Consider the following 25,930-nt stretch of genomic DNA (forward strand, 5'->3'; position numbering starts at 1 on the left):
ACTATGCAGAATACTCCATCGTAAACTGGGGGAATGGCAGCTGGCAGAATGCAAGACAGAGTTCTCTGCAATGGATTTTTTAAATAACTTAGTTTGCAGGTTAACCTCGGTAATGCTTATTCTCAATTCTAGAAATGTGATTGTTTCCTGTCTGGGATGCATGGTGAACTTTAGATTTACATCAATGATGTTAAATTTCTGTACAAAAACAATTACATCTCTCTCATTTCCCTCCTATACATAAAACACATCATCGATGTATTCTAGCCATATGTTGATCCTCTCAGTCCAAACAGCTAGATCACTGCCCCAGAACATCTGTTCCTCCCACCAGCCCATCGCTAGATTAGCGTAACTCAGGGCGAAACAGATGCCTATTGCAGTTCCTTGATACTGTAAGTACAAAACCTTTAAAAAAAAACAATTTTCATGCAGCCATAGATATATAATTTTTAACAACATATGTGTGTGTTCCAGCATGCTGATGTTCCTAGTACATAGGTATAGTTTACATGCTCTTAGAGAAGCTTTCAACATCCAGACAAACTAACCAGCATTTTCTGCCCCAGAACAAATTCTGGAATTTTTGTAAAAAATCTTTGGTGTCCCATACATATGAGTTGCAACTCTGTACAAAGAGAGAGAGGAAGAGGTCAAAAGAAATTGAAGTGTTCTCGCAGAGACTATTCATCGAGGAGACAATAGGTCTCTCAGGGGGATTGGTTAGATATTTGTGGACTTTGGTTAGAAGATAGAGGGTGGGTGTGGTCAGGTGGTATTCTTAATAAAATGTAATTCATCCCACATTAAAAGGTGTGAGTTGCACCAGCCTTGTAGTGTTCTATGATACTCTATGATACTCTTCCTGCAATTTATCAATGTAATTCATCTTAACTCTAACTTAACATTGAGTGTTCCTTAACTGCTGTAGGGCTTCCTTCACGTAGTCTTCTCTACACATGAGGACTATGTTCCCCCTCGGTCCATCTACACAAGATCAGGAAGATTAGCAGATTCCTTACCACTGAAGCCATAACCCAAGTAGTATTGGCTTTAGTCATTTCTCATATTGACTATGCCAACTCACTCTACTTTGGTATACCAGCATACAATTCGAAAAGACTACAACTGGTGCAAAATCAGGCAGCCAGATTAATCTACCACCAGCCTAAATGGCACCATGTCACCCCCTTGATGAAAAGACTATACTGGCTTCCAGTTGTCGAACGCAGCACATTCAAGCTGGGATGCTTTATCTTCAAAGCACTCCATGGCAAATGCCCATTGTTTGTATCTTCTCAGATTCAGGGATACCTCCCATCTCGGAATCTCTTCCCATCGTAATTTTCTGGCTATTGCATCTTTTAAACACAAGAAATTGGGGGACTTAGATTTGCGGTATTGGCCCCTCAATTTTGGAACTCTCTCCCTCTGGACATCAGATTGTTGACATCTTACTCTCAATTCAGGAAACTCCTAAAGACCTGGCTATTCCACCAAGCGTCTGATTGAATGATCTATAGGTAGTGTCCCTTGGACTCTAGCGCCATGAAACTGTGTGGTGTACGTGCGCTTTAGAAATATCTTTAACATAACATTGGTTCACAGGTTTGATCACTAGGGTGGAGACTTTTTGTAGCGTTTGCATAGTTTCCCATTGTTGGTTTGTCTATTAAGAGATAGAATGTCATTGGCAACTACCTAACAAAATACATCGATATTGTCTTTGGGTACGGTCTATCCTCTGAAATATTTTAATTACTTAATGCTGATCCACCCAATTGAACTACACTAATTGCTCACCCCTACACAAGGGAGAAATCGAACAATGTACCTGGGTACTTGACCCTTTTTCAAATGATTATATAACCAGAACATGCGGTCATTCTTCGCCACTTTATATGGCATCTTGACTAACACTGCTACCACTTTATAGTTCACCTCTTCACTTGGCAAGATGAGGTAATGTATAGTATAGATTTGTTTTTTGCTAAACTTTATAGGGCATTATGGGAAATCGAGTGTACCACAGAGGAGTTCAGTACATTATTTGTTTTTTTATTAATATTTAATTTATCTTTTGAATTAATACACTTTGTACATAATGGATTATTTTACACCCCGTGCATACACTTCCTTATTATAAGAGATACAACTTGTGTATTGTTTACAGGCTCATGAAGCCCAAACAAGCATCTGTTTTGTATTTCGTTTGCATATCCTCGCACTGACGTAGTATTTAGATGCCAAAGAAACTGTTGTGGTTACATGATCAAGACTCTGGTGAGTCGAAACACGTTATCTTATGTCTACCGCTAAATCAACAATTGGTACCTTTACAACAGCTCTGGAGTGGCTGGTTCTTTTCCCAGGACACTTTTGGGAAACAATTTCTTCTGTATATTCGAGTGGCAGCATCTGCTAACCCAGCCCGACCTGACCCGCTTGGCTGGGCGTCCTCTTTTCCATCTGTGTGTGTGTATATATATATATATATATATATATATATATATATATATATATATATATATAGATAGATAGATAGATAGATAGATAGATAGATAGATAGATAGATAGATAGATAGATAGATAGATAGATAGATAGGTGGATAGATAGACAGATAGATATATATATATATAATTTTTTTTTTTTTTTTTTTTTTTTTTTGCCAGTTCCCGCCAAACGCCGCCGCTCACTTGCTTCCGGGTGCTGTTACCTCACGGTGGCAGACCATGAAAATATCCAAAACAAAGTTTCTTTAGCCTTCCAAAGCTGGTAACGCACTCCAAGCCAAAAGATTTTTCAAAGTGCTTTATTCCACCATGCTTGACAAACCGGTTTCGGTCATGACGACCTTTCTCAATGTCAAAAGTCCATTTACCATCGATCTCTTAAATACACAGATGTAAAACGATATAGAGAGAGGATTTCCATGTTCAGATACATAAACATAAAAGAAGGGCCTCAGTGCTTCTAAATTGCAACACAGTGGCCATCTTAAAGACACTCTTTACTAAACATTGTATTATTTATCCAAGATTAATTCATTGGTATATTGACTGAAAAAAGGCATAAAACATTCATACAGTGTTAATATCCACTCTGATTGTTATTGTTATAATGCCAACATTTTTTGTAAACATTATTTGAGTTATTAAGTAAGTAAGAATCCTCCTGGGAGGCCTATCGTGTCCTCCAAAGGAAGCCTCCTTGAAAACACCTCAATATTGATTGACACTGTACTGAGTCCGTTTGTATGCAATCTAGTATCATATGTTAAAGATACATCTGATTTCATCAAACAAATTGCTGACATACCATGGGAGGAGAACTATATATTAGTCACCATGGATATAACCAGCCTTTACACTAGTATTAACCATGTACAGTGCTTAGAAGCAGTAGAAACTTTTTTGAAGTCTAGATCCGTTCAATATGCGGAACATAATCAAATGATCTTGGAATTTATGACTTTTTGCCTGTACAATAATATTTTCCTATTTGGTAACCAGCTGTACATCCAAATACAAGGTACCGCTATGGGCACTTTGTTTTGGATATTTTCACGGTCTGCCACCGTGAGGTAACAGCACCCGGAAGCAAGTGAGCGGCGGCGTTTGGCGGGAACTGGCAAAAAATTCGAATGAGTACTGCCTGCTCTGCTTCGGAATAAAGGGAAGATTTACAGCATACACGGAGACGCGGATAAAGCGAAACGGCAAGTCCGGATCGAGTTACATTGTATCCCGATCAGAGCGAGAGCAACAACACTGGTGAAGGAGGAGCCAATTCGGCGGCGAGTCGGAGGACCCTCGTACGGATTGAAGACTCCATAACCGTTTATCGTTTTACATCTGTGTATTTAAGAGATCGATGTTAAATGGACTTTTGACATTGAGAAAGGTCGTCATGACCGAAACCGGTTTGTCAAGCATGGTGGAATAAAGCACTTTGAAAAATCTTTTGGCTTGGAGTGCGTTACCAGCTTTGGAAGGCTAAAGAAACTTTGTTTTGGATATATATATAAATATATATATGTTCCAAGAAAAGCTCCATTTTACCGGGGGCACCCGACCCTGCAGGGCGGGCTCTGAAAACAGGAACTGAGAATCCTGTTGCTGCAGATTGTACCAAGGAAAAATGTAGAGCCCAACTCCGACTTGTTTTCAAGCCTGACATTTATTTGTCTGCATGACAGCATTGAAAACCACTCATATACCTTACGCGTTTCAGCGTTTGTCGCCTTGCTCACAGGTGAGTGTCACTGAGTCCCAGTGGTCACATGGCCTTGAAAACAACTACAGGCCCCATCATGCACCGGTATCCAACTTCATGGTATGACAAGGTAAAGTAATTTCGTTGCGCTGAATAGCGTTTTTTACTTGCCAAATGTCATGAAATATAATGTCATCATTTCATTATGCTTGATAGCGTTTTCATTTAAGGTGCATGCGTAAATTAGTTTCTTTAGCAAAATGCATATTGTTGCTGTCATGCTCTTGATACTTGCTTGAATTGCGGTGTTTCAAAGAAAGGCATCTCCTCTTGATATTTGCTTCAGATGCAGTTTTGCAAAAGAGAGGGATCACCTTTCTCATCTCCCTTTCTCACTCACGTTTACCCAATAGCCGTGGTAATCCGATGGCAGGTACGTTTGAGTCTTCATTATCAAGGGGAAAGTTAACAGCGCGTGGGCGCTTCAGAGAGAGGTATTGAAACAAAATGAAACAGGAGATGCAGCCAAGCTCCGTGATTCCAAGATTTCAGCAGTACATGTCACGAAACCCCCGAAGAAGGGATTCATTCCCGAAATGCATTGGGTGATTTTAATAAAAGCGTGACATGTGGAAACAGTCATTCTCCTTCGTTTTTATGAACAGCAAGAAAAAGCGAATGGGTACAATGGATTGAAGAAATTGAAAGAGAAAAAAGGATCATTATTAATGGACAAAATAGTTGAAGAAAAATATAGTTGATTATGAATTTAATTCATTGAATTCATTCTAATAGGCTGTGCAGCTTAATGGGAATCGCAATGAGGTTCCATCGTGTTCTCAATAATTTGCAGCGCAAGTGGGCAGAGCGCGGAGTGAGCGAGCACGCCGACAAAGTAGAAACAGTAGGAGTACATTACAATACGAATAAACATTTCAAAGGAACAGAGTACAACGGTGTGCAACTCAACACCATGTCAGTGGTACGCTCGTAAAGCGGGCCATGCCCCCTCAATTTAATGTTCCAAGAAAAGCTCCATTTTACCGGGGGCACCCGACCCTGCAGGGCGGGCTCTGAAAACAGGAACGGAGAATCCTGTTGCTGCAGATTGTACCAAGAAAAAATGTAGAGCCCCAACTCCGGGACTCAATGACACTCAGTGAGCAAGGCGGCAAACGCTGAAACGCGTAAGGTATATGAGTGGTTTTTAATCAATGCTGTCATGCAGACAAATAAATGTCAGGCTTGAAAACAAGTCGGAGTTGGGCTCTACATTTTTTCTTGGTACAATATATATTTATATATATATATATATATATTATCTACTGGCGGTCGGAAATCTCAAAATTCTATTTTGAATAACTTTGGCGCCGGTTGACGAATCCTCGCAAAATTTTCGAAACTAATGGGGCGCTCCGTTCAGCTCCTACCCTAAAAGTCTCGGGGTGATTCGTCAAGCGGGGGCCGAGAAAAAAGGGGGGTCCCAAAACGCGTTTTCCCCATGCATTTTTCCATAGGACCTTTAGACACAGCTATAGCCAGAACGGCTAAACAGAATTACTTGAAATTTGGCAAAGAGGTAGTTCTCAGGTCAGGCATGTGCCTTTTGCATATATGGTGTAAATCCGTTCAGTAGTTCCTGAGAAAATCAAAAGTAAAATCATATACATATCTGGGCGGAGCCTAACCACACATCTCATTGTGAGATCTGATTGGCTGTCAGCACTTCATCCAAGAAGTGTTGGCAGCCAACTTGGGACCAATATACATGATAGCACCTCATTAAAAAGCATTGCAGTTAATAGAAGGTTTTAATTTAAGACTTTAGTTACATTATAAATCATTTGTTGATGGTACCATACTCATTTTAGGAATTGTAGTTTGTTCTAAGGTGATTTTACCATGTGAAAAAGCCTTCTGCTGGGATATCATGAATCATGTTTGAGAGAAAACTATTTTCACATGCTTTTCCCACAGAGGTTTGGAAGGTGATCTATAAGCTAAACTGAGAGCATATTTTCTGTAAATTCACATTATCTTTCTCAGTCATGTGAGAATGAAGTCTGACATTCTCAGTAAAACATGTACATCCAACAAGGGCAGAGACTGTCAGTTGATTCCTTTGTGTTCTACTGCAGCTTCCCAGAGTGTTCCAAAGAACAACTAGAGCGCTAACAGTCTTACTTATGACAAAGGTATGGCACACCTGAAGTCATCTTGATTGGAATAAAGTGGTAACATTTAAAACATTTAATTTAAAAAGGAACAAAATGAGAGGGTTCATTTTGCCATAGAATGTATGATTAGTGCTGCAGAAAGAAAAATTAGGGCACATTTTGGGTGACTTCTCAAATCCTCTTCTATTTCATTAAAGAATTCTGACATGCAGACTGAAACATGCACTTTCAATACCAGCAGCAGACTTCCCTGGTGAGCAGTAGCTTTACTACAGTGATCTAATGAGCAACTAGAGTGCTAACATTCTGAATTTATGGCAAATGTGTGACACATCTGAATGCCTTCTTCATTGAATCAAAGTAAAAAACTGACAGTATGCCTACTGAGGAGACTGCAGTAAATGAGGAAATTAGGAAACTTCATAACAAGTCTCCCAAGATGGCCACCAGAGACAAAAGAGCCCAAATGTAGCACAAATATCACCGAGATGTAGCCCAAGTATAGCCCAATGACAAAAATCCCAGAGTGTTTTAAAGAACAACTAGAGCGCTAACAGTCTTACTTATGACAAAGGTATGGCACACCTGCAGCCATCTTGATTGGAATAAAGTGGTAACATTTAAAACATTTAATTTGCAAAGGAACAAAATGAGGGGGTTCATTTTGCCATAGAAATTATGACTAGTGCTGCAGAAAGAAAACTTAGGGCACATTTTGACTTCTCAAATCCTCTTCTATTTCATTAAAAAGTTCTGACATGCAGACTGAAACATGCACTTTGAATACCAGCAGCAGACTTCCCTGTTGAACAGTAGCTTTACTACAGTGATCTAATGAGGAACTAGAGTGCTACCATTCAGAATTTATGGCAAATGTGTCACATCTGAATGCCTTCTTGATGGAACCAAAGTAAACAAGCATTGAAAATGCAATAGGTCTCGCCCTCGTTTAAGTTAAAGCAATTCTGTTTGTAATTAGGTGGCTTTTTAGCTTTGCTTTTATTAGTGTTTTTCAAAATTTCATGTAAATAACATGCATATCTGTATATGTATGCATGCATTTATATTTGTATTTATATAGATATGCAGATTATATATATGTTAATATATGTATGTATATACATATCTATACACATACATATATATAAATGCATATATGTGCATATGTGTGCGTGTAGAGAGAGGTAGAGAGAGGTAGAGAGGTAGAGATGTAGAGGTAGAGAGGTAGAGGTAGAGAGGTAGAGGTAGAGAGGTAGAGGTAGAGGTAGAGAGGTAGAGGTAGAGAGGTAGAGGTAGAGAGCTAGAGAGTAGTAGAGAGAGAGGTAGAGAAAGGTAGAGAGGTAGAGAGAGGATGAGTAATAGAAAGTAGAGAGTAGAGAGAGAGAAGTAGAGAGAGTAGTAGAGAGTAGTAGAGAGAGTACCAGAGAGTGAGTAGGAGAGAGTAGTAGTGAGTAGTAGAGAGTGAGTAGTAGAGAGTAGTAGTGAGTGAGAAGTAGAGAGTAGTAGAGAGTGAGTAGTAGAGGGAGTAGTAGAGAGTAGTAGAGAGTGAGTAGTAGAGGGAGTAGTAGAGAGTGAGTATTAGAGAGTGAGTAGTAGAGAGTAGTAGAGAGTGAGTAGTGGAGACTGAGTAGCAGAGAGAGAGTAGTAGAGAATGAGTAGTAGAGAATGAGTAGTAGAGTGAGTAGTAGAGAGTAGTAGAGAGTGAGTAGTAGAGAGTAGTAGAGAGTGAGTAGTAGAGAGTAGTAGAGAGTAGTAGAGAGAGAGTAGTAGAGAGTGAGTAGTAGAGAGAGAGTAGTAGAGAGAGTGAGTAGTAGAGAGTAGTAGAGAGAGTAGTAGAGAGCAGTACAGAGTGAGTAGTAGAGAGTGATTAGTAGAGAGTAGTGGAGAAGTAGAGAGTGAGTAGTAGAGAGTATTAGAGAGTGAGTAGTAGAGTGAGTAGTAGGGAGTAGTAGAGAGTGAGTAGTAGAGTGAGTAGTAGAGTGAGTAGTAGAGAGCAAGTAGTAGAGAGTGTGTAGTAGAGAGTGTGTAGTAGAGAGAGAGTAGTAGAGAGTAGTAGAGGGTGAGTAGTAGAGAGTGAGTAGTAGAGAGTAGTAGAGTAGTAGAGAGTGAGTAGTAGAGAGTGAGTAGTAGAGAGTGTGTAGTAGAGAGTAGTAGAAAGTGAGTAGCAGAGAGAGTAGTAGAGAGTAGTAAAGAGTAGTAGAGAGTAGTAGAGAGTGAGCAGTAGAGAGTGAGTAGTAGAGAGAGAGAGTAGTAGAGAGTGAGTGGTAGAGAGTAGTAGAGTGAGTAGTAGAGTGAGTAGTAGAGAGAGTAGTAGAGAGAGTAGTAGAGTGAGTAGTTGAGAGTGAGTAGTAGAGAGTAGTAGAGAGTAGTAGAGAGTAGTAGAGAGTGGTAGAGAGTGAGTAGTAGAGAGTGAGTAGTAGAGAGAGTAGTAGAGAGGGAGTAGTAGAGAGAGAGAGTAGTAGAGAGAGAGTAGTAGAGAGTAGTAGAGAGTGAGTAGTAGAGTAGTAGAGAGTGAGTGGTAGAGAGTAGTAGAGAGTGAGTAGTAGAGAGTGAGTAGTAGAGAGTAGTAGAGTAGTAGAGAGTAGTAGAAAGTGAGTAGTAGAGAGTGAGTAGTAGAAAGTAGTAGCGAGTGAGTAGTAGAGAGTGAGTAGTTTAATTTAAAAGGAACACAATGAGGAGGTTCATTTTGCCATAGAAATTATGATTAGTGAGGAAAAAAGAAAAATTAGGGCACATTTTGAGTGACTTATCAAATCCTCTTCTATTTCATTAAAAAATTCTGACATGCAGACTGAAACATGCACTTTCAATACCAGCAGCAGACTTCCCTGGTGAGCAGTAGCTTTACTACAGTGATCTAATGAGCAACTAGAGTGCTACCATTCAGAATTTATGGAAAATGTGGGACATATCTGAATGCCTTCTTGATGGAATCAAAGTAAACAAGCATTGAAAATGCAATAGGTCTCGCCCTCGTTTAAGTTAAAGCAATTCTGTTTGTAATTAGGTGGCTTTTTAGCTTTGCTTGTATTAGAGTTTTTCAAACTTTCATGTACATACCATGCATATGTATGCATATATGTATATGTTTGCATGAATTTATATTTATATAGATATGCAGATTATATTTATATGTTTATATATTCACTGAAAAAACCATAGGTTTCACACATGTTATAGTTAGCTGGACATTTCACTCGTAAAAAACCAATGAAATTCCCCCGTTATAGTTAGTGCAGGCAACTATAACTCACGCGACCGCAATCCTCTGCTGATGACGTCAGATATTACATCACTGTATTTAGACACTTATTTACCGATGTCTTCTTCCATTAATCTTTAGCTATACATATATTACAAATATTTATTTTTCATAAAGACATATATGTCATCAGTGATGTAATATCTGACGTCATCTGCAGAGGATTGCGGTCGCGTGAGTTATAGTTGCCTGCACTAACTATAACGGGGGAATTTCATTGGTTTTTTACGAGTGAAATGTCCAGCTAACTATAACATGTGTGAAACCTATGGTTTTTTAAGTGAATATATATATATATATATATATATATATATATATATATATATATATATACTTTAAATGTAGAATTAATTTAATTCATTTAAGATTAGTTCCTATATGGTTTTATTTTAATGCCCATCATCCATTGTTTTCTAAGTGAGTGTTTTGAAGTTCCAATGGTTGACCAAGTGTGGTTCCAGATGTATTCCGAGGGTGGATTACCCTACATTTGAACCTGGTTTAATACATATAGTGTTATAGTTGCTATAGAAGTGTATTTTGGGAATTACAATTTTTGTTTTCTTTTGGTGGGATGTGTTTTGTATTAGCATTTCTCACTAAAATCCTTCTTAAATTTCCCTAAGCCCTTCCTATTTAGTGGTAATTATTCCCCATTTTTCCCCAATTCCCCCTAGGCTCTCCCACATTTACTACTAAAATGTATACTTGTGTGTGTGTAGGTCTCTGCCATAGGAACTATTGTTGAGGAGGAGGTGGGGGTCTCCTGCCGTAGGTTGTAAATTTGACTTTGTAATCTGTGAGTAGTACTACTGGAGTACTACTTTATGTACCACACAATGCTGTTTGTGAAGCAGGCCCAGAATCATTTATATTGATATCTCAATTAAAGAAGGCAATTTAACCTGAAAATGAATCAAACAGAGAAAACAATAGAGTTAGAAGGGAACATGTCTACTACAATCACACAATATCAACAATTCAAAATACAGGTATTTGGACACAGTCCTGTTATAGGCCTGAAACGTCCAATACAACAGCAAATTGCAACATACCATAGTATAATGTACTGTCTATGCCTGTAAAAGAATACTTCAAAAGTTAATACAATGAAAGTAAAAAAATGAAAGACATGTCAATTACAGTTGTTTATCCTTCACATTTTCCTCTACTTCTGTCATGCAGATTAGAAAAGTTTCAACTTCTCTAGAAATATGGCCAGTGCTAATTAGCATAATCAAACATTGCACACTTCATATGTTTATTATCACAATCTGGCATGTCATAAGTAAAGGCTCATGTTGTCAAGGTTTAAGGTCATTATCAGCACTACTGTTAGTCTGTCTCTCAGTGTAAGTGTCTCCATTATGTCTTTATCCTTGGGTAGAGTGTAAGGTTGCATGCAACACTTCAGACGAGGCCGCACCACATTTCTAGAATGCGGGCCAATTTACAAAGGCATTTATGACTATGTGAGGTAGTACTTCTTTACATACTCTTCAATGCCTGCTATTTGGCATCAAAATATCTACTATGGGAATAAAATGGCAATATTCAGGGAATTCCACTACACAATTAGCAAAAAAAGAATTAATATATTTTCTTTGCACTTTTAGCAATGGATGCATTTTATATGACCAGCAATGCTTATCAATCTGTTTGGTGAATAATGGAGATGAGGCATGACACAAAAAGTAGTAATTCCTGTAGTTGGCAGGTTTTATAACTTAATGTAAAAGTGTATTTGCAAACCAAATACCCAACTGCCTTGTGGCGGTTCAATTCTGCCACTGCCTTTGCTTGATTAGACTGGATAACATCACTGGTCTCCATGTGCATATTATTGTTGACTGCAAACACCCTAGTATCACATCTCCAAAGATGGAACAATGTTTATCTAGATTGCTCTTGTCAGCTCCTTAAATCAATGTCTACAATGTCCTGAACTAGAGACACTGCAGGCAAGTCATCCCTTCCACTGCAACCTTTTCTGCAATCAAAGTCTGTTTTCTACAAAAGGACCTCTAATTTGTTCAGCACCACCTATTTTAGCATACAGTTCAAGCTGTTCAGCTCATTCAGCCCACTATAACACCACTCCAGAAAGTAATCAGATCTCATTGGAAACCCAAAAGACCACCTTATTTCCTAGCTTATCTGCAACAACCCTTTTAAAATCTTAAGCTAACTTTTTTTAGAACAATTTATCCCAAGGTTTATAAAGGGCCTCACAGCTAGAAATAACGTTATTTAGTAGAGCGAACTATCCTGATTGCATACTCCAAGCATAGGAAAACCCTGATTTGCATCTTGTAAAGCCCACCCCTTCAGAGAATTTCATAATTTCCTCCATGCAAATCTAGAGAATTTAATGCCCAAACAAACCTAGTGATGGTAGACGGTACTTTCTAGAAAATAATTATCACTTCTTTTAGTCTACTGAGAAGGAAGATGAACTTTGAGTGACTACCCATGATTCGTGAATTAATTCTGCCAGTAAAAGGCAGATAAAGTTGTTCTCACTCCTGCAAGAGAGCTGAGGAGTGCTCTAGCCACCTCTAAAACATCTTGGTAATTCAGATGGAAAACTGTATATCCAAAGTATCTGAGATGATTGTTATCTAGATTTGTGTTAATGGGCTGATCCACTGCATTGCATCTAATTTGTATTATATCATTTTATACTCAGATAACATCCCAGCTAACATTGTATGAGCTGCTCTCAACAATGATTCAACACCACTGATGTATAAAATAAAGTTATGTGTATAAAGCCAAACTTTAAAAGACTAAAAATTATAAATTAATAGGGAGATCCTTTCTTCCATATACAGACTTTGTGTTAGGGGTTCAACTCCTATTGTATTTAATAATGTAAAAAGGGCCATACCATCTTGTACCCTGAAGATTATTAAATGGTGAATAAGTATGATCCTCCACCACTTCCATCAATGTCTGTTGTTCATATAGGGCAGGGTTATCATTGATCTGTTTTCTTTGGCAAGTCAAAATACTTGAGCTTCTCCCTTAGATATAACCACAGCTGAAATCGTTGTCAGCATAAAAAAGTGCAAATTGGTAAAGGGAGACTCATTTGTTTTGCAAAGTCCATAGTTAATACAAAGGTATTGTAATAGATTCAGATTCCTGACAGGGATAAATACCTCTTGATTGACTTAGATCAACCCTGCCCTCTGCTACCCTGCACAACCTTGCAGATAACATCCTAGCATACACCTTCATATCATAGTTGATCTGGGAGACACTCTGGTCAGATGACACAATTTATTAATGAATGTGATCAACACTGTGTTTATAAACACCTTATTAAAAAAATACTTTAACTTCATAAAGGCTAGATGCACAGAGCCTTTTTTATATTTTTGGACAATTAGTACAAGGTTTAACGATTGCTCCACAGTTCCAAGCCCTGGTCGAAACCCAAATTGAAAGACTGAGACGCCTGAGTCTGAGACGCCCAGAGTTCTAATTTGGCCAAAATGACCCTGCCCAAGGTTTTAATTGTACCAAACAGCAAAAAAATAGGGTGATAACAATTAAGCTGACTCTTGTCCCCCTTTTTCAAAATCAAAACTATATTAGCTTCCTCCCATTTCTTGACTAGGGGTCCCCCTTTAGCAGCTTTTATTACATTGGTTATCAATGAGGCCCAAATATGGTAGATATTTATGCAAATCTTTTGGGATTCTGTCAGGGCCCTGAGCTTTCTCTGGCAGACTATTCTCTATCGCTAATGTTACATCAGGTACCTCAACTGGATTACACAGAGCCTGAGCTGCTGTTATGTCAAAGGGAGCTTTTGGGTCCAAAACTTTATTGATGGTCTGGGGGTTGCAGGAAAATATTTTTGAGAAATATTCTACTCAATCTTTTGCTAACACAATAGTCTCTAGTTTGGGTGTTTCATCTCCCAGCAAAGAAGTGGAGTTCACAACCTGCCAAGAGGCTCGTGATTCTTTTGTTGTAGAGGTAAATTTTAAGTCTTCCCAGGCCTTCTCCATAAAGTACATTGTTGTTCCAAAATTATTTCTTTTTAGCTTTTTCTGGCTTTTGCAACCTCATCCTTATTCCTTTGGGTTATTTTCAGGGCTCGCCTTATAGATCTGTGGGATTCTGAACAAGGACTATTGGGGTGTCAGCTGTTTTTTTTGGAACATTTAGTTAATTTATCTGCCATATAGCTGTTAAGAGACAAAAAGGCCTGTATGACGTCATCTGGGCTAGAGAAATCTGATAGAGCTACATCAATATGTGTCTTATTATTTTCTTATAAGGTCTCTAGAAAAGGCCTCCTTGTTGATTTTCTCCCATTTAATGCTTACACCCCACTTCTTATTATATGAAGCCCTATATTACGGTGTATTACCCAACGTATTGCCAAAAAATAAGTTTAGAGTTAATTTTAGGGGATTATGATCACATATACAACTAACCATTACAGTCTAGCCTTTATCAATTAAAATGTGATCAATAATTGAATTAGAGGTCGCTCCCACATATGTTGGAACCTGGGGAGAATTTGTCTCATCAGATTCTTGGGGAAATATCACATTTTAGCAAAAGCAACTCAATTTATACTCCATATGGGGCATGTTTAAAATGCGTCAAGTGTTGATCCATCTCATCTCAGATACCACATGATGCCTGTGCTCTAGGCTCACATACATCTATGTTAAAATTGCAACCCAAATAATTTGAAGATCCTTTACATGATCATATTGAGCTTGACGTATTGCATCCTCTAGGCCATCTATAATCTTGGTCTCAGTTAGGTTGAATATATTGTAATAATAATTAATTAAAGGCAAATCAAATGACTTTTGTAAGGTAATTAAGAGCAGCTGATAATACGGGGATCTAAAGCCTTCTTTAACAGTAATGTCTATCAGGGTCACTGTAATAAAGGTAACCAAACCCCCTTTTGCTTGACCTGACCTGGAGGGAATTGCTGGAACACAATAGGAGACGTATTCATCAACATAGGGTGAGTCCATGAGCCAGGTCTCTGGGCAGCAGATAATTGTATATTGCTCTACCAGCATTTTTCAGTCAGGATTTTCTATCAACGTTCCATGAGATCACGCTAAAAGTCTCATCCTGGATAGTTCCCAGATTGGACACATCATGGGTCAGAGCAGATAATATTGAGAGGTCATTTTGTAAGGTTGTATTTTCTGTTGTCTGTGGCTGTCAATCTTGAAGTTCCAAGGTTGACAAAACCTTAAATCAATTAGACAGGGGTAAGTTGTTTTGTGATCTCTGTAGAACAATTTCATCGGTTAGGGAGCGTAACTGTGATGGGCTGTTTCGATAGGCTGGACATTCGAGGATTTTTTGATGAAAAAAAATCTTAGAGGTTGTGCTCTAATACTCACTGAGGGCTAAATATTTTTGGAAGGCGTTGTAATAAAGCTCTAACCAAGCCTAGGTTCTGAAAATGTATAGTAATACAGTCAACTGGGGATGACTTTGGGGTTAAGCCCGCTCAGGTCACTCTTCTTGTGGTGATAATTACCTTGGATAAAGCATTTGACCAGTTAGTTTTCCTTTAGCCAAAAAGAGACTTTGTTAAATAAGGATACATGAGATTCGATCTGTGCGTTCCGGAGTAGGGGGACATTCTCTAATACAATTATATAGGGTGTACATGCCGGGGGAAGGTGGGGTCATATATCCTTCTTGTCAGATCGATTGTCACTATATTACCCGCGGCACCCTGTTGTCAATGTCCCGTAATTCTGGTGTTGCTTGTTTTACTTTTGGCTGCAAGGTAGACAAAGGTGTTTCATAATCCTGTACTGGCATATGCATTAATTCTTCACTGTGCTGAGTAACATGTTCTGATTTGAGTGACTCCACGTTTACCCTTTGGGCCCCTTGAGACTAACCCTGTTCATCCAAGGCAACCAATCTGCATATAAGCTTTTCTTGGACCAAAGATATATTATCAATCTTTCTCTCGGAGAGGGTTAATTTTGCAATTGCTGTAGAACATAATTGAGCCATAGAATACAACTGTTTTCCTAGTTGATCAAATCTGCCCAAATAATTTGCGCCAGGTTTCTTAATATCATAGTCACCTTTGAGAGTCTTCTTTGTATACTTTTTCCCCATTTGTTCTTTTTATTTAGGCCTTAGATTTGGCAGGGGGTGGGGGTTAGATTCAGAATAGGTATAATTATGGGGTGCCACGTTCGTCATCTCTTGTCGGCTTTTCTTACATGGGGGGATGATATGGCTTTGGGTGCCAATAGTGCTTGTTGTCTGTAACCGCGCATTCATTAGAAGTTGGGTGAAGAGTACTGTCGATATTCGTAGAGGAAGATGATAATCACACACTATTTAAGACCTCGGATGGAGTCCGACAGACAGAGTCTTTCCATGTGGTTTCAGTTAGGTCAACAGATATAGTATTGGGAACAGGAGAAACAGTCTGTTTTTATCACTGAACCCATCCTTGCCTCAACCCTATCGATCTCATTTTCAATGGTGCCCATGACAGATGTCAAAGAACTTTTGAAGGAGTTGGATTGCACCTTGCCCGTTTCCCCACTTGGGCCTTGGTGACTCCCCTTTCTCTTCCCCATTTTAGGGTTCACGGATCAACAGAGTTACCTTAGTTGCACTTGAATGAGCTGGGGAACACTTCTTTGCAGACGATCTAACCAAATTGCCTGCTGATGGACACAAATGCTGAAGGCAAGAGACTGGGCCCAGCCCAGCTTCTTCCAGTCACAGATGTAGGCTGGAGGACCAAGTCCCACCCCAGCGGGAGGATAGAACGGCAGATTTACATTGCGGGCTTCACACAGCCTGTTTCGGCGTTCCACACTGCGGGAGACCCACGCCATTTTTACAGCTGTAGAGGCCCCTCCCATTCACTGGTGCAGGCTGGGGAACTAAGTCCCAACCTAGCGGGAGAGTAGAGCAGCAGATTTACATTGCGGGCTTCACACAGCCCATTTCGGCGTCCTGTTTTCGTTAAGACGAAAATTCTTTAGTCCCGTTAGTGCTTTTCCATTTGCAGTATCTCCACTCCTGTCTTGTAGTTTGCCGCTGAAGAGGTAGGTTGCGGAATCTTGCCACGCCGATGACTCCCTTAAAAAAGGTATGAATGGTGAAATAAAAGATGAACGAAATGAAACTTCAGTAGATAGAGGATAAAGCACAATGATTTGGAATTAATCAAAGGAGAATAGTTTTAATGTCCAATTTTAGTGGCTGAGTACCAATATTAGTAGGTAACTGCATAAAGAATATGTGCTTCCATGAAACTTTTTCTTTGGACATCCTCCGGAGATTTTATGGCAGGTATTGCTATTGATGAGCCTCTGGAAATTGATAAGATGAGTGAAACCCTGGGGCTGGGATCTTCGAGGCTGTAACCACAGCTTCCCCACCAACAGATGGCACTGCAGTCAGGCTTCCCAAATTTGCATAAATAGTTTCCCTTAGGTGTAAAATATATTTGCATTTTCACAGCTGACTGAATTTCCCCAAGCCAAAATTATATGCAAATGTATACCCTGTGTTTAAATCTGCAGTGGGAAAATGGTGGGTGTCCCATGAAAATCCCAGCCGTCTGAGGCTCCCACACAACTCAGAATTTTGTGAAATATAAAAAGTTGGATATTTACACATGTTCCTATGTGTATGTCTATCCCTGATCTAGATCCTTCACAGCATACACCTAATAACAGTGTGTTGGTACATTTTAGAAGCTTGTTATTAAAACAGAAACACATAAATATTAAAACATCATGTTATTCGTAAATGTATAAGTCGCTAATACATTTCTAAGTTAAAGGTGACACATGTTTCTCTGCTCCTGATATTCGGTGCTTAATTTGAGCTGCTGGTATCCGGTGCTCGGCACTGGTACTTAATTGTCAACACAGATGCTTGTGACAGTCTGCCACAAGGTGGCACTCTCTGGCTAATTTAGAGATGACCACAGCATCTGTTAATTATTAATTCAATATACATAAAAAATGACTATTACCTGCCTCCCAACTCATTCTTATTTCTTTGGGGGGCCTGAAATAGTCTGAATTATCACACTTGCAGGAGTGTGATGATTAGTCGTTGTGCTGTTACTATCATTGGCAGCATGGCTGGGGCAATGTGTGGCGCAAGCTGCAGTCGCCTCCTGACTAGAGCCCCGGCACTTATTTTTGTACAAATTACATACTGGTGATATTATATGATAGTACATGATTTTCTTCCACTTGTCTGTGAATCAGTCTTGCATTTTTCTCTGCTCTCCTGATTACAAAAAGGTGTGATTTAGAAAGTTTTGTACTACTTTCTACTCAGGTCTTGAGAAAAGTAATAATATGCCAATACCGGTGTAACAGGCTCAAGTGACCTGACCTGTGTTGAGCTTTGATGTTGCTTATTCGAAATTAAGAGATGCTAAATAGCCCGGTGTCACACTTCCTATCAGTCAAGGCTTTTTAGCACTTTGCATTCTACGACCTACAGTTTCTATTCCCAAATAGAAATACACACCAGAGCGTCATAGCTTGTGTGCTTATCGAATAGGCCAGGAATGGCTGCATGTACTGCCACACATGACATACAGATTTAAAGAGTTGGTTTTAAATGTCTAGATCACATCACTTAGAACAAGGATGCTGCATGACATTGCTAACATTCAATTGCTTTTCATCTTTTATAGAAATGAATAATGTAAAAGTCCAGGAAAAAAGGAGTGTAGATATTTTAATGATTTTATTTTGTTGTATATCAAAATGCATTAAACATTATATAAAAGTGTTTCTAACAAAGATGGCTATCCAAAACTAGATGTTGCACTAAATCAACCAGAGCACAAGGTTTTTACTCAAAAACCTGGGTGTAGACATTAAAATGTATACTTTGGACTACTGCAGCCGCTGCGCGGTTCTGTTTTTAACTGTTATCACTCTTATTTTTTAGTGGACTGGACAAGATTTCTAGAGAGTATTCTGTTCACAGGTAAGTGGTAAATTGTGGATTTGATGTGGTATGATTAGGTTGTAATCCTGGCATGCTCTGTATCCAGAAGCATGGCTAATTAATCTGCCAATCAAATCACTTTAATTTGCTAATACTGAAAGACCTATGCAAACCTGACTGAACCTCCTGAGCTCTGGTCATCTGGTTGTAGATAGCAAATTATCAAAAGACATATTTTTGGGTTAAACTCTTTACACATGTAATCCATATATGAGTGCTTTGCAATGGACTGAATAGTTTACAGCTGGCTCAACAATGTTGTCTGAAGGTACTCTCATGGTGGTCTCCTATTAGAAGGCATGGGTTGTGAAACTGGATCAGGAGGGGTATACACTAGGTAGAAGGACAAACAAGGTGGTTGGTATAGATACACTTAGAGTACCATCTAGGTCCAGGAAGAATAGCATGATATTCAAATCAAACTTTTATAAATCCCCTCCCATAAGCAGTGAGATGATAACACCTTGTCAGAGATCACCATGAAGTTTAGTGAAACAACCTCCACGTGGCTGCACTCTAAATAGGACTGGAACTCAAAGCAAGCCTTCAGTTGGGGGTTTCAAGTAAAACATGACCCAGTAGCCTTCTCAGTTAATTCAAGCAAAATGCGGTACATCTTTGCAAAGTTGTGGTTCTTCCAGTGAAGCAAAGCTTGATAACTTTGATTTTTTCCAATATGTAATTTTTTAGCCCCAGACACATTTTTCACACATGGTGAGGTTTTCTGTGGAGAACAGCAGATACTGCATACCAAACTGGAATGAAGTTAAGTGAAAAAGTGGATGGGTTGTCAGAAGACGCAAGCCATTTTAGTCATTTGACTGGGCAGTAATGCCTTATGGCTTATGAGTTGTTGCATGACAAAGACTGATGGTGTATCTTGTACTCAAACGCTAATCTGAGGAAATGGATCTTCATTTTCTTTTGCAACTTGAGGAACAACCATAGTCTGCCCTATATAGCTGATGCTTTGGAAGCAATGTGTCAGTCATTTTGGAGTGATAAATAAAGCTTTCCAAGAGAGCTGTCTATGCATGAACATGCACATGGATGTGTGTGCAGAAATGTACGAATGGTTTTTGTTAAGGTCTAGTCAACAAACATTAAAAGAAGGCCACAGATGCTTGAAAATGCATGTTCATTAATGTGCAGTCATTTTGAAATGTTATTTGTTGTAACCATAACACAAAGCACTCAAAGATGGCTGTACATGCATCTACACAAATGTGCACACATAAGCAGCATCTTGAAAGCTTTCTGCAATAATGTTTATTAAAAATCTTTCAAAGATGGCCACCACACTTGTTAAGCATCTCTGAATTGCTTTGTATTGTTTTATTGATAATAAAGAAGAATGGGAAACCTCATTTTAAGATGGCTGCTATAGGAGTGCCTGTGATGGACGTGGGGCACTGCAAGCAGCTGTAAGCAACCTTGTAAGAGAGAATGAGAAACTACTGGGCCCTCACAAAAGTAGAGCAAAAATAAATATTGGAAAATAGGAAATAATAGAAAATCTTCAACATTCATGGCATCTGTAGAGCAATTGCCTCCTCAATCACTACCGCTTGACGTTCAGCCTTCCAGCTCCATTGTCCAATTCAGAACACCCTATTAATCATCAAACAAGATATGTTAGCCACCAGGATTGAAATAGTCTGGCGCTCATAAGGGTTTATTGTGTGCTTCATGCTTAGAGGCATGTACATTTTATGAGTTGCCTTGCAGCAACAATGCCCTCCTTTCTTATGGGAATCCCAGTCCCATTATTTTCATTGTGGGACTGGGGTTAAGCAACATTGAATATAGCATCCCAACACCTGTCGGGTTTCCCACATGCGCAGCACAGTTCTTGTGTATCACACTAGAGCTGACTTCCTTCCTTTCCCCTGCAGGAGTGAAACAGCACTTCTTCCCAGCCGAGGTCAGAATGGGTGGGAGACTTGAGGATGGTTGTCCTCCAGACATGTGCCCCATGGGGCCGTGAGGAGTGTGGGCATGATCTTCTGACTCTGGTTCCCCAAAGAGATGGAGGCCCTCAGGGACAGGTAAACAAATAGCGCAGATGTACTTATTTTGTGCTCCACTGAGTCAGCTCCCTCCATTAGTACATATTGTGGCCAGCAAATCAGGATCCTCCCACCGACTTTGAATGTGCTAAGTAGAGCATACCTCAACAACAACAGTGTGGTCGATAATATTTTACCAGTGTTAACTCTTTCATGCTCACTCAAGCACCTTTCTAAATGTTAATTTCAGGAAAACGGCTGAACGGATTTGCACAAAATAACATAACACTTTTTCTGAGAAAAGGTCTAACACTTCGCAAAATTTGGTGTAATTCTATGCAACTGTTTTTTCTGTATTGGAGAGCAAACTTTCCTATAGGAAATTGCACTTTTGTGACCCCGTTTTCTTGGACCCACTTGAGAGATCAATGCACAACCTTCCACACATGCTGACCTTGGGTGGGTAGAAGGGCAGTCTTGCTCCTGCGGGGAGCAAGGAAGGAAGTCAGCTCCCATGTCTCACACAGGAACTGTGCAGAGCATGTGAGGAGCATGGATGTGCCTAAGGGGCTTTGGGGCTCTTCCACTGCTCACAATGTAAATAATGGATGTGGATGGGTGCCCCTGAGTGGGACTGGGACACCCATAAAAAACAAAAAAGAAGGCATTGGTGTAGTCAGGCAGTTAATACAATATGCAGGCCTCCAAGCATGAGGCGCACCCATACGCCCCACCAGTTGTAGTTATCTCATGTAACTATAATGCATGCCCTAAAATAACTATACTTGCACCCTTGCCATGGACTGCTAATTTCCTCCCATATTACATTACTGACACACAAGTCAGATATGGGGGTTGGCAAAGTAAGTCCTTGGTAAATGAGAGGGATAAGCTACAAGTAGTCCCGCTGTACCTGGTATCACTGACCACCTGAAAGTCCTGGCCTTAATCGCCAAGTGACAGTTCAAAGAATGTTGGCCTCTGTCTTGAGAGATACCCAGCCTGCTAGAGGGGGGTAAGGAATAACAACAAGTGCTGGTCTTTCTGAAGCATGGGCAGAATTAGTTATGAGAAGTCCGGACCTACCTACATATAAAATCCAGCTCAAGAACCCAGTTGACACAATTTGTTGTCCTTTCTTGTTACAAGACTACACTTGTCTTTTCATGCCGATATCTTTCTTAGATTTCTGTCAAACATTCTGTGCATGCCTCTCTACAGGGTTCAGAGAGGTCACAATCATGTGGCTAGTTTCTTTTGATGTCTTCTATACTATGGCCACCAAGGCCTACACTTAGGATCCTCTACTGACTGCTGATGAAATATAGATCAAGTTCATCACTAGCTACAACCTCTTCAGAGGCAGATTACTAAACCCCCAATGCTCAGCACTCTGGTACTTTCTCACTGACACACAACCCTTTAATGGTAGAAGACTCAGCTGAAGGTCCAATGTCAATAAAGGGGCATGCTTTATGCACTGCCTATGCAGTACAGCTGGTATAACCTGTACTGACAATTTGAATTGAAGGTGCTCTTCTGATCCGTTAAACTAAACTTCACAGGTTGGTCACAAAGCTGAGAATGGCACCCATAAATTGACTTGCAAATGTATGACATGGTTGGAGCCCTCTCTTTCAACACTAGAACCTTTCAACCTAAACATTCTGAAAGTCTGGCTGATTGAGCTGTTTATCATCATGGTTGATATCCATGGGGATCATCATTTAAATTTGCTTGGCAGTCCATATTCATGCATCCAATATTCAAGCACTATAAATGTCCGGAGAGAAAGTCGCTGCCCTGGTCCAGGCCCACCAATTTGACTGGTTTTGCTTTGAAACCAAGCCTTCTCTAAACAGCTCTAGACACAATACGGGATGGTTTGCCAGAGAATGCAAGCCAGGGTACACTCAGAATGCTGATGCTACTTACTAACATTATAGGAAGGATGCTCCTTCGCTTTCTCCAGTCAGCGATCAAAGTCACAGACCACTCACACAACTGACACTGCATCTAATTAAATTTAAAGAACCACATTTTAATCTTTTAGTGGTGCAACTAGTAGTGTTAGAAAATAACTCATGCTGTTTCTCAGTAAACAAATTTGAATTAATAAGATACAAGTGGATATTGAGACATCGCACATGTAGATAAGGCTGCAGTACAGTGAGACAAAAAGACGCATATCTCTTTGTACTGCCAGCATACCCCGCTCAGTGTGCCTTAAGCTTCACTGTAATTTCCACGCAGGCACTTGCAGTAGGCGAAAGGGTAATGAGTCATGCGGCTTGCAGCCCAATTGGTGTGGAGTTATACTGATTATGATGGTTGAAGCTACAAGCCACAATGACAACAGGAGCCTGTATGGTACTCCTTGTAGGCTAGGAGAAGTCCCATCATTTTCCTCTTCCTGGCATATGTTGTCCAAATTAGCCTTCCCCTAAGTGGTCACCCCTGCCTCCTCTTTGAGTCTGTTTGGTTGTAATCAAGTTGATCTTGGTTGAGTGCATCCTCCCTGCTGGTAGATGTTTCATCATCTATGGTGCTGTGGCCTCCATTCTGTGTCTATTCAGTGGCGTAGGCCCTTCTTCTCCTTCAACCCTGGTCCTGAACTCACATCTCGCTCCCTGGTTTCCTGCTGAAACGGATAATTGAATACACGCGTAAGTGAATAAGTACACTTCTTCATGTAAATATAATATAACATTTCAATAAAATGATACAAAAAGTTACCATTCATAGCAATGTCTCATAAGCAAATAACCTTTGCCACTCAAGCTTGTTAAAATAAGCTGCCACTTTTGACTATAGGTGACGAGGATGAAGAGAGATACTACAAAATATCACTGTTTGCAATAATCAAAGAATAATTATTTTTTATATATGATGTAAAAACAGAAATGCCACAAAATCATATTGGGTGACAAGAAATAGAAATACACTGGAAGCATAACATTAACTTATGATGACATAAATGAACAGAAGCATGATTTTCTTTTGTGACAGCATGCGTATTGGGCATGTCTTTGAATTTCTTTTGAATAGTACATTTTATGTACATTACATAACAATAAAACATTTATAAGGCAAGACTAAAAGTATTATTAGCAAATAAAATGTGTGATTGTCTTAACCAAAATCACCAATAATACATTTGGTTTGAAACAGATAATAGCTAAACACTTGTAAAGATAAGGGCATAGGCCAGCAGTGATTTACATTTATTTATGCAAAAATAAGTATTTGGATTCACAAAATGCATAAAGCTATACATGGACAGTCTTAAATATAGATTTACAAATATGTTCACTGTGAAGGTCCCGCCTTCGGAAAGCCCTGATTGCTCAATTACTGGCTAGGAGTGTAGAATGAAGTTGAGAGGTGTCAGGGTTCTATATATAGGACTCTGACTTCCCTCTACCACTTAGGAGGCTAGTGACAAAAAATCACCCTGTTTCAGCAACACAGGAAGCGTCTCTTCATGTTATGGAGAGCAGCAAAGAAAGTCAGTAGAAAAATTTACACAATATTTTGTAAGAATCACATTGCTCTTGTCATAATGCTTGAGTTGAATTTATAATGTTATTCAAATTGATAATACCATGTTGTGCTGGAAATCACGGCATACTTGCTGTCACGCTATCGATTTCGGCAAAGTACATTCCGTAAAGAGAACAATATGACTTTTGGCAGGAACATAGTGTAATTTGCCTTCATGCTATTGAGTTGAGCATAAAAAAATCAGTGAATTGAACAAAACTCATATGCCTGAAGAATACTAATCACTTACTTGCCTTTATGACCTCAGCTTCTATGTATGGAAGTGAAACGAAAAATGTGATCAAGAAAACTAAATCTATATTTCATCAGTGCTTTTGGCTGTGCTAGAAAAGCAAGAATTTTAATAACACCAGTTATGTGAGAGATGTTATACATGACAATGTACATCATGATATCTACCATCCAGTCCCTGAAGTAGTAGTGCCGGGCTATTGAATCACTGGGGTGACTAAATCTACCATTTAGCCAATGTGGGGCGGGGACCCAGGGTGCCCCCTCAGCAGAAAAATATATGTGGTGGGGTGAAGACGGGGAACCCTCTGTGTACTTTGCTTGGGGGCCCCCTCAAGTTTCGTTACGTCACTGCATTTAGCGAATGAACGAATGCATGAATGAATAAATAAATTATGCTAAGGTACCTGGACTACTAGTATCAATACTATAACCTCTAGATCTAAAGCTGGTACCATCGATCTCATTAAAGCGAGGGCCACTATTCTGGATACTGTGTGAAGCCACTTTTAAAAACATTTATTGCCAAAGTACAGACCATGTGTACTAATGGGACATAATGTTGTAGGTTCATATCTAGCTTAGTCCAAGCATATCAGCTTGAACTGTCTAACTTCTTTTTGTTAGGCGAGGCTTGAATTAAATGTATGAATATTTAAAAATGTATCATATGGCGTGAATAAGCCTAATGTAGATGCCCCTCTGCCTTCATACAAGCACTGCGCTAGTGTCAGTAAAAGGCCGTCAAACCTTCACTCCTATCATATAACATACTTCATAATTGAATATTACTCCTTGCTAAGGCTTAGTTCCAATGTCCACAGTCTGTTAGTCAGGCCAGTGTAGATAGTGGTAGATGTAGGCACAATTTATGATGTAGCACAGGTTATTTTCTCCAAATAGATTAGCTCTATTAGGTCCTGAAAGTAGGAAGGTTAAAAAAAAATTCTAAGTCCCAATCTGGAAAGGGACTTTGCTGTTTTTCTGAAATTCTCTGGGTGTGAAGCAGAGGACAATAGAAAAAGTCCATTTGCCACTGGTCAGCTGGGATTCTTCACAGCACTGTCCTCTTCAGCTATTTTATGTTATATTCGTGGATCAGCCTTATGATCATTGAAGGTCTTTCTGTCCTTGAGTTCAAGTGGAAGTGCTCCAACCTACTCAGGTCCTTCCCACAGGTGGTGATTGCCAAGTGCATCAGGTTAAGTCCATCTGGTATCCTTTCCAATTCCAGCAGTATTCCAATGGGGGGTTTTGGGGTACCACATCTATGCCTGGGACTAGCTAGTAGTAGATGGGGATCACTCCTGGGCACTCCCTAACCAATAGGATGAAAGTTCCAAGGGGCACCCTACCCTCTTTGCAGTTAGGTAAATCTGAGCTACTGAAAAACAGGCCCAAAATGACATTTATCAGGTAAGTTTCAAGATGGTGAAAATCTTCGTCCATG

The 25,930-nt window shown here is 39.6% G+C and overlaps 1 protein-coding gene across 3 annotated transcripts in view; it reads left to right on the plus strand.

Annotated features, from left to right (window-relative positions):
* Nucleotides 1-25,930, plus strand: part of GRM5 (glutamate metabotropic receptor 5) — a 967,034-nt gene that overhangs the window by 920,711 nt on the left and 20,393 nt on the right. For 2 of the 3 annotated variants that reach the window (XM_085623142.1, XM_085623143.1), the window contains one exon: nucleotides 18,617-18,655. The exons of the other annotated variant lie outside the window; for it this stretch is intronic. In XM_085623142.1, coding sequence (XP_085479268.1) covers nucleotides 18,617-18,655 — 39 coding nt within the window. The remainder of the gene's footprint in view (nucleotides 1-18,616; nucleotides 18,656-25,930) is intronic. 3 annotated transcript variants of the gene reach the window in all.

Source organism: Triturus cristatus, chromosome 8 (genome assembly GCF_964204655.1).
Source record: "Triturus cristatus chromosome 8, aTriCri1.1, whole genome shotgun sequence".
NCBI lineage: Eukaryota > Metazoa > Chordata > Amphibia > Caudata > Salamandridae > Triturus > Triturus cristatus.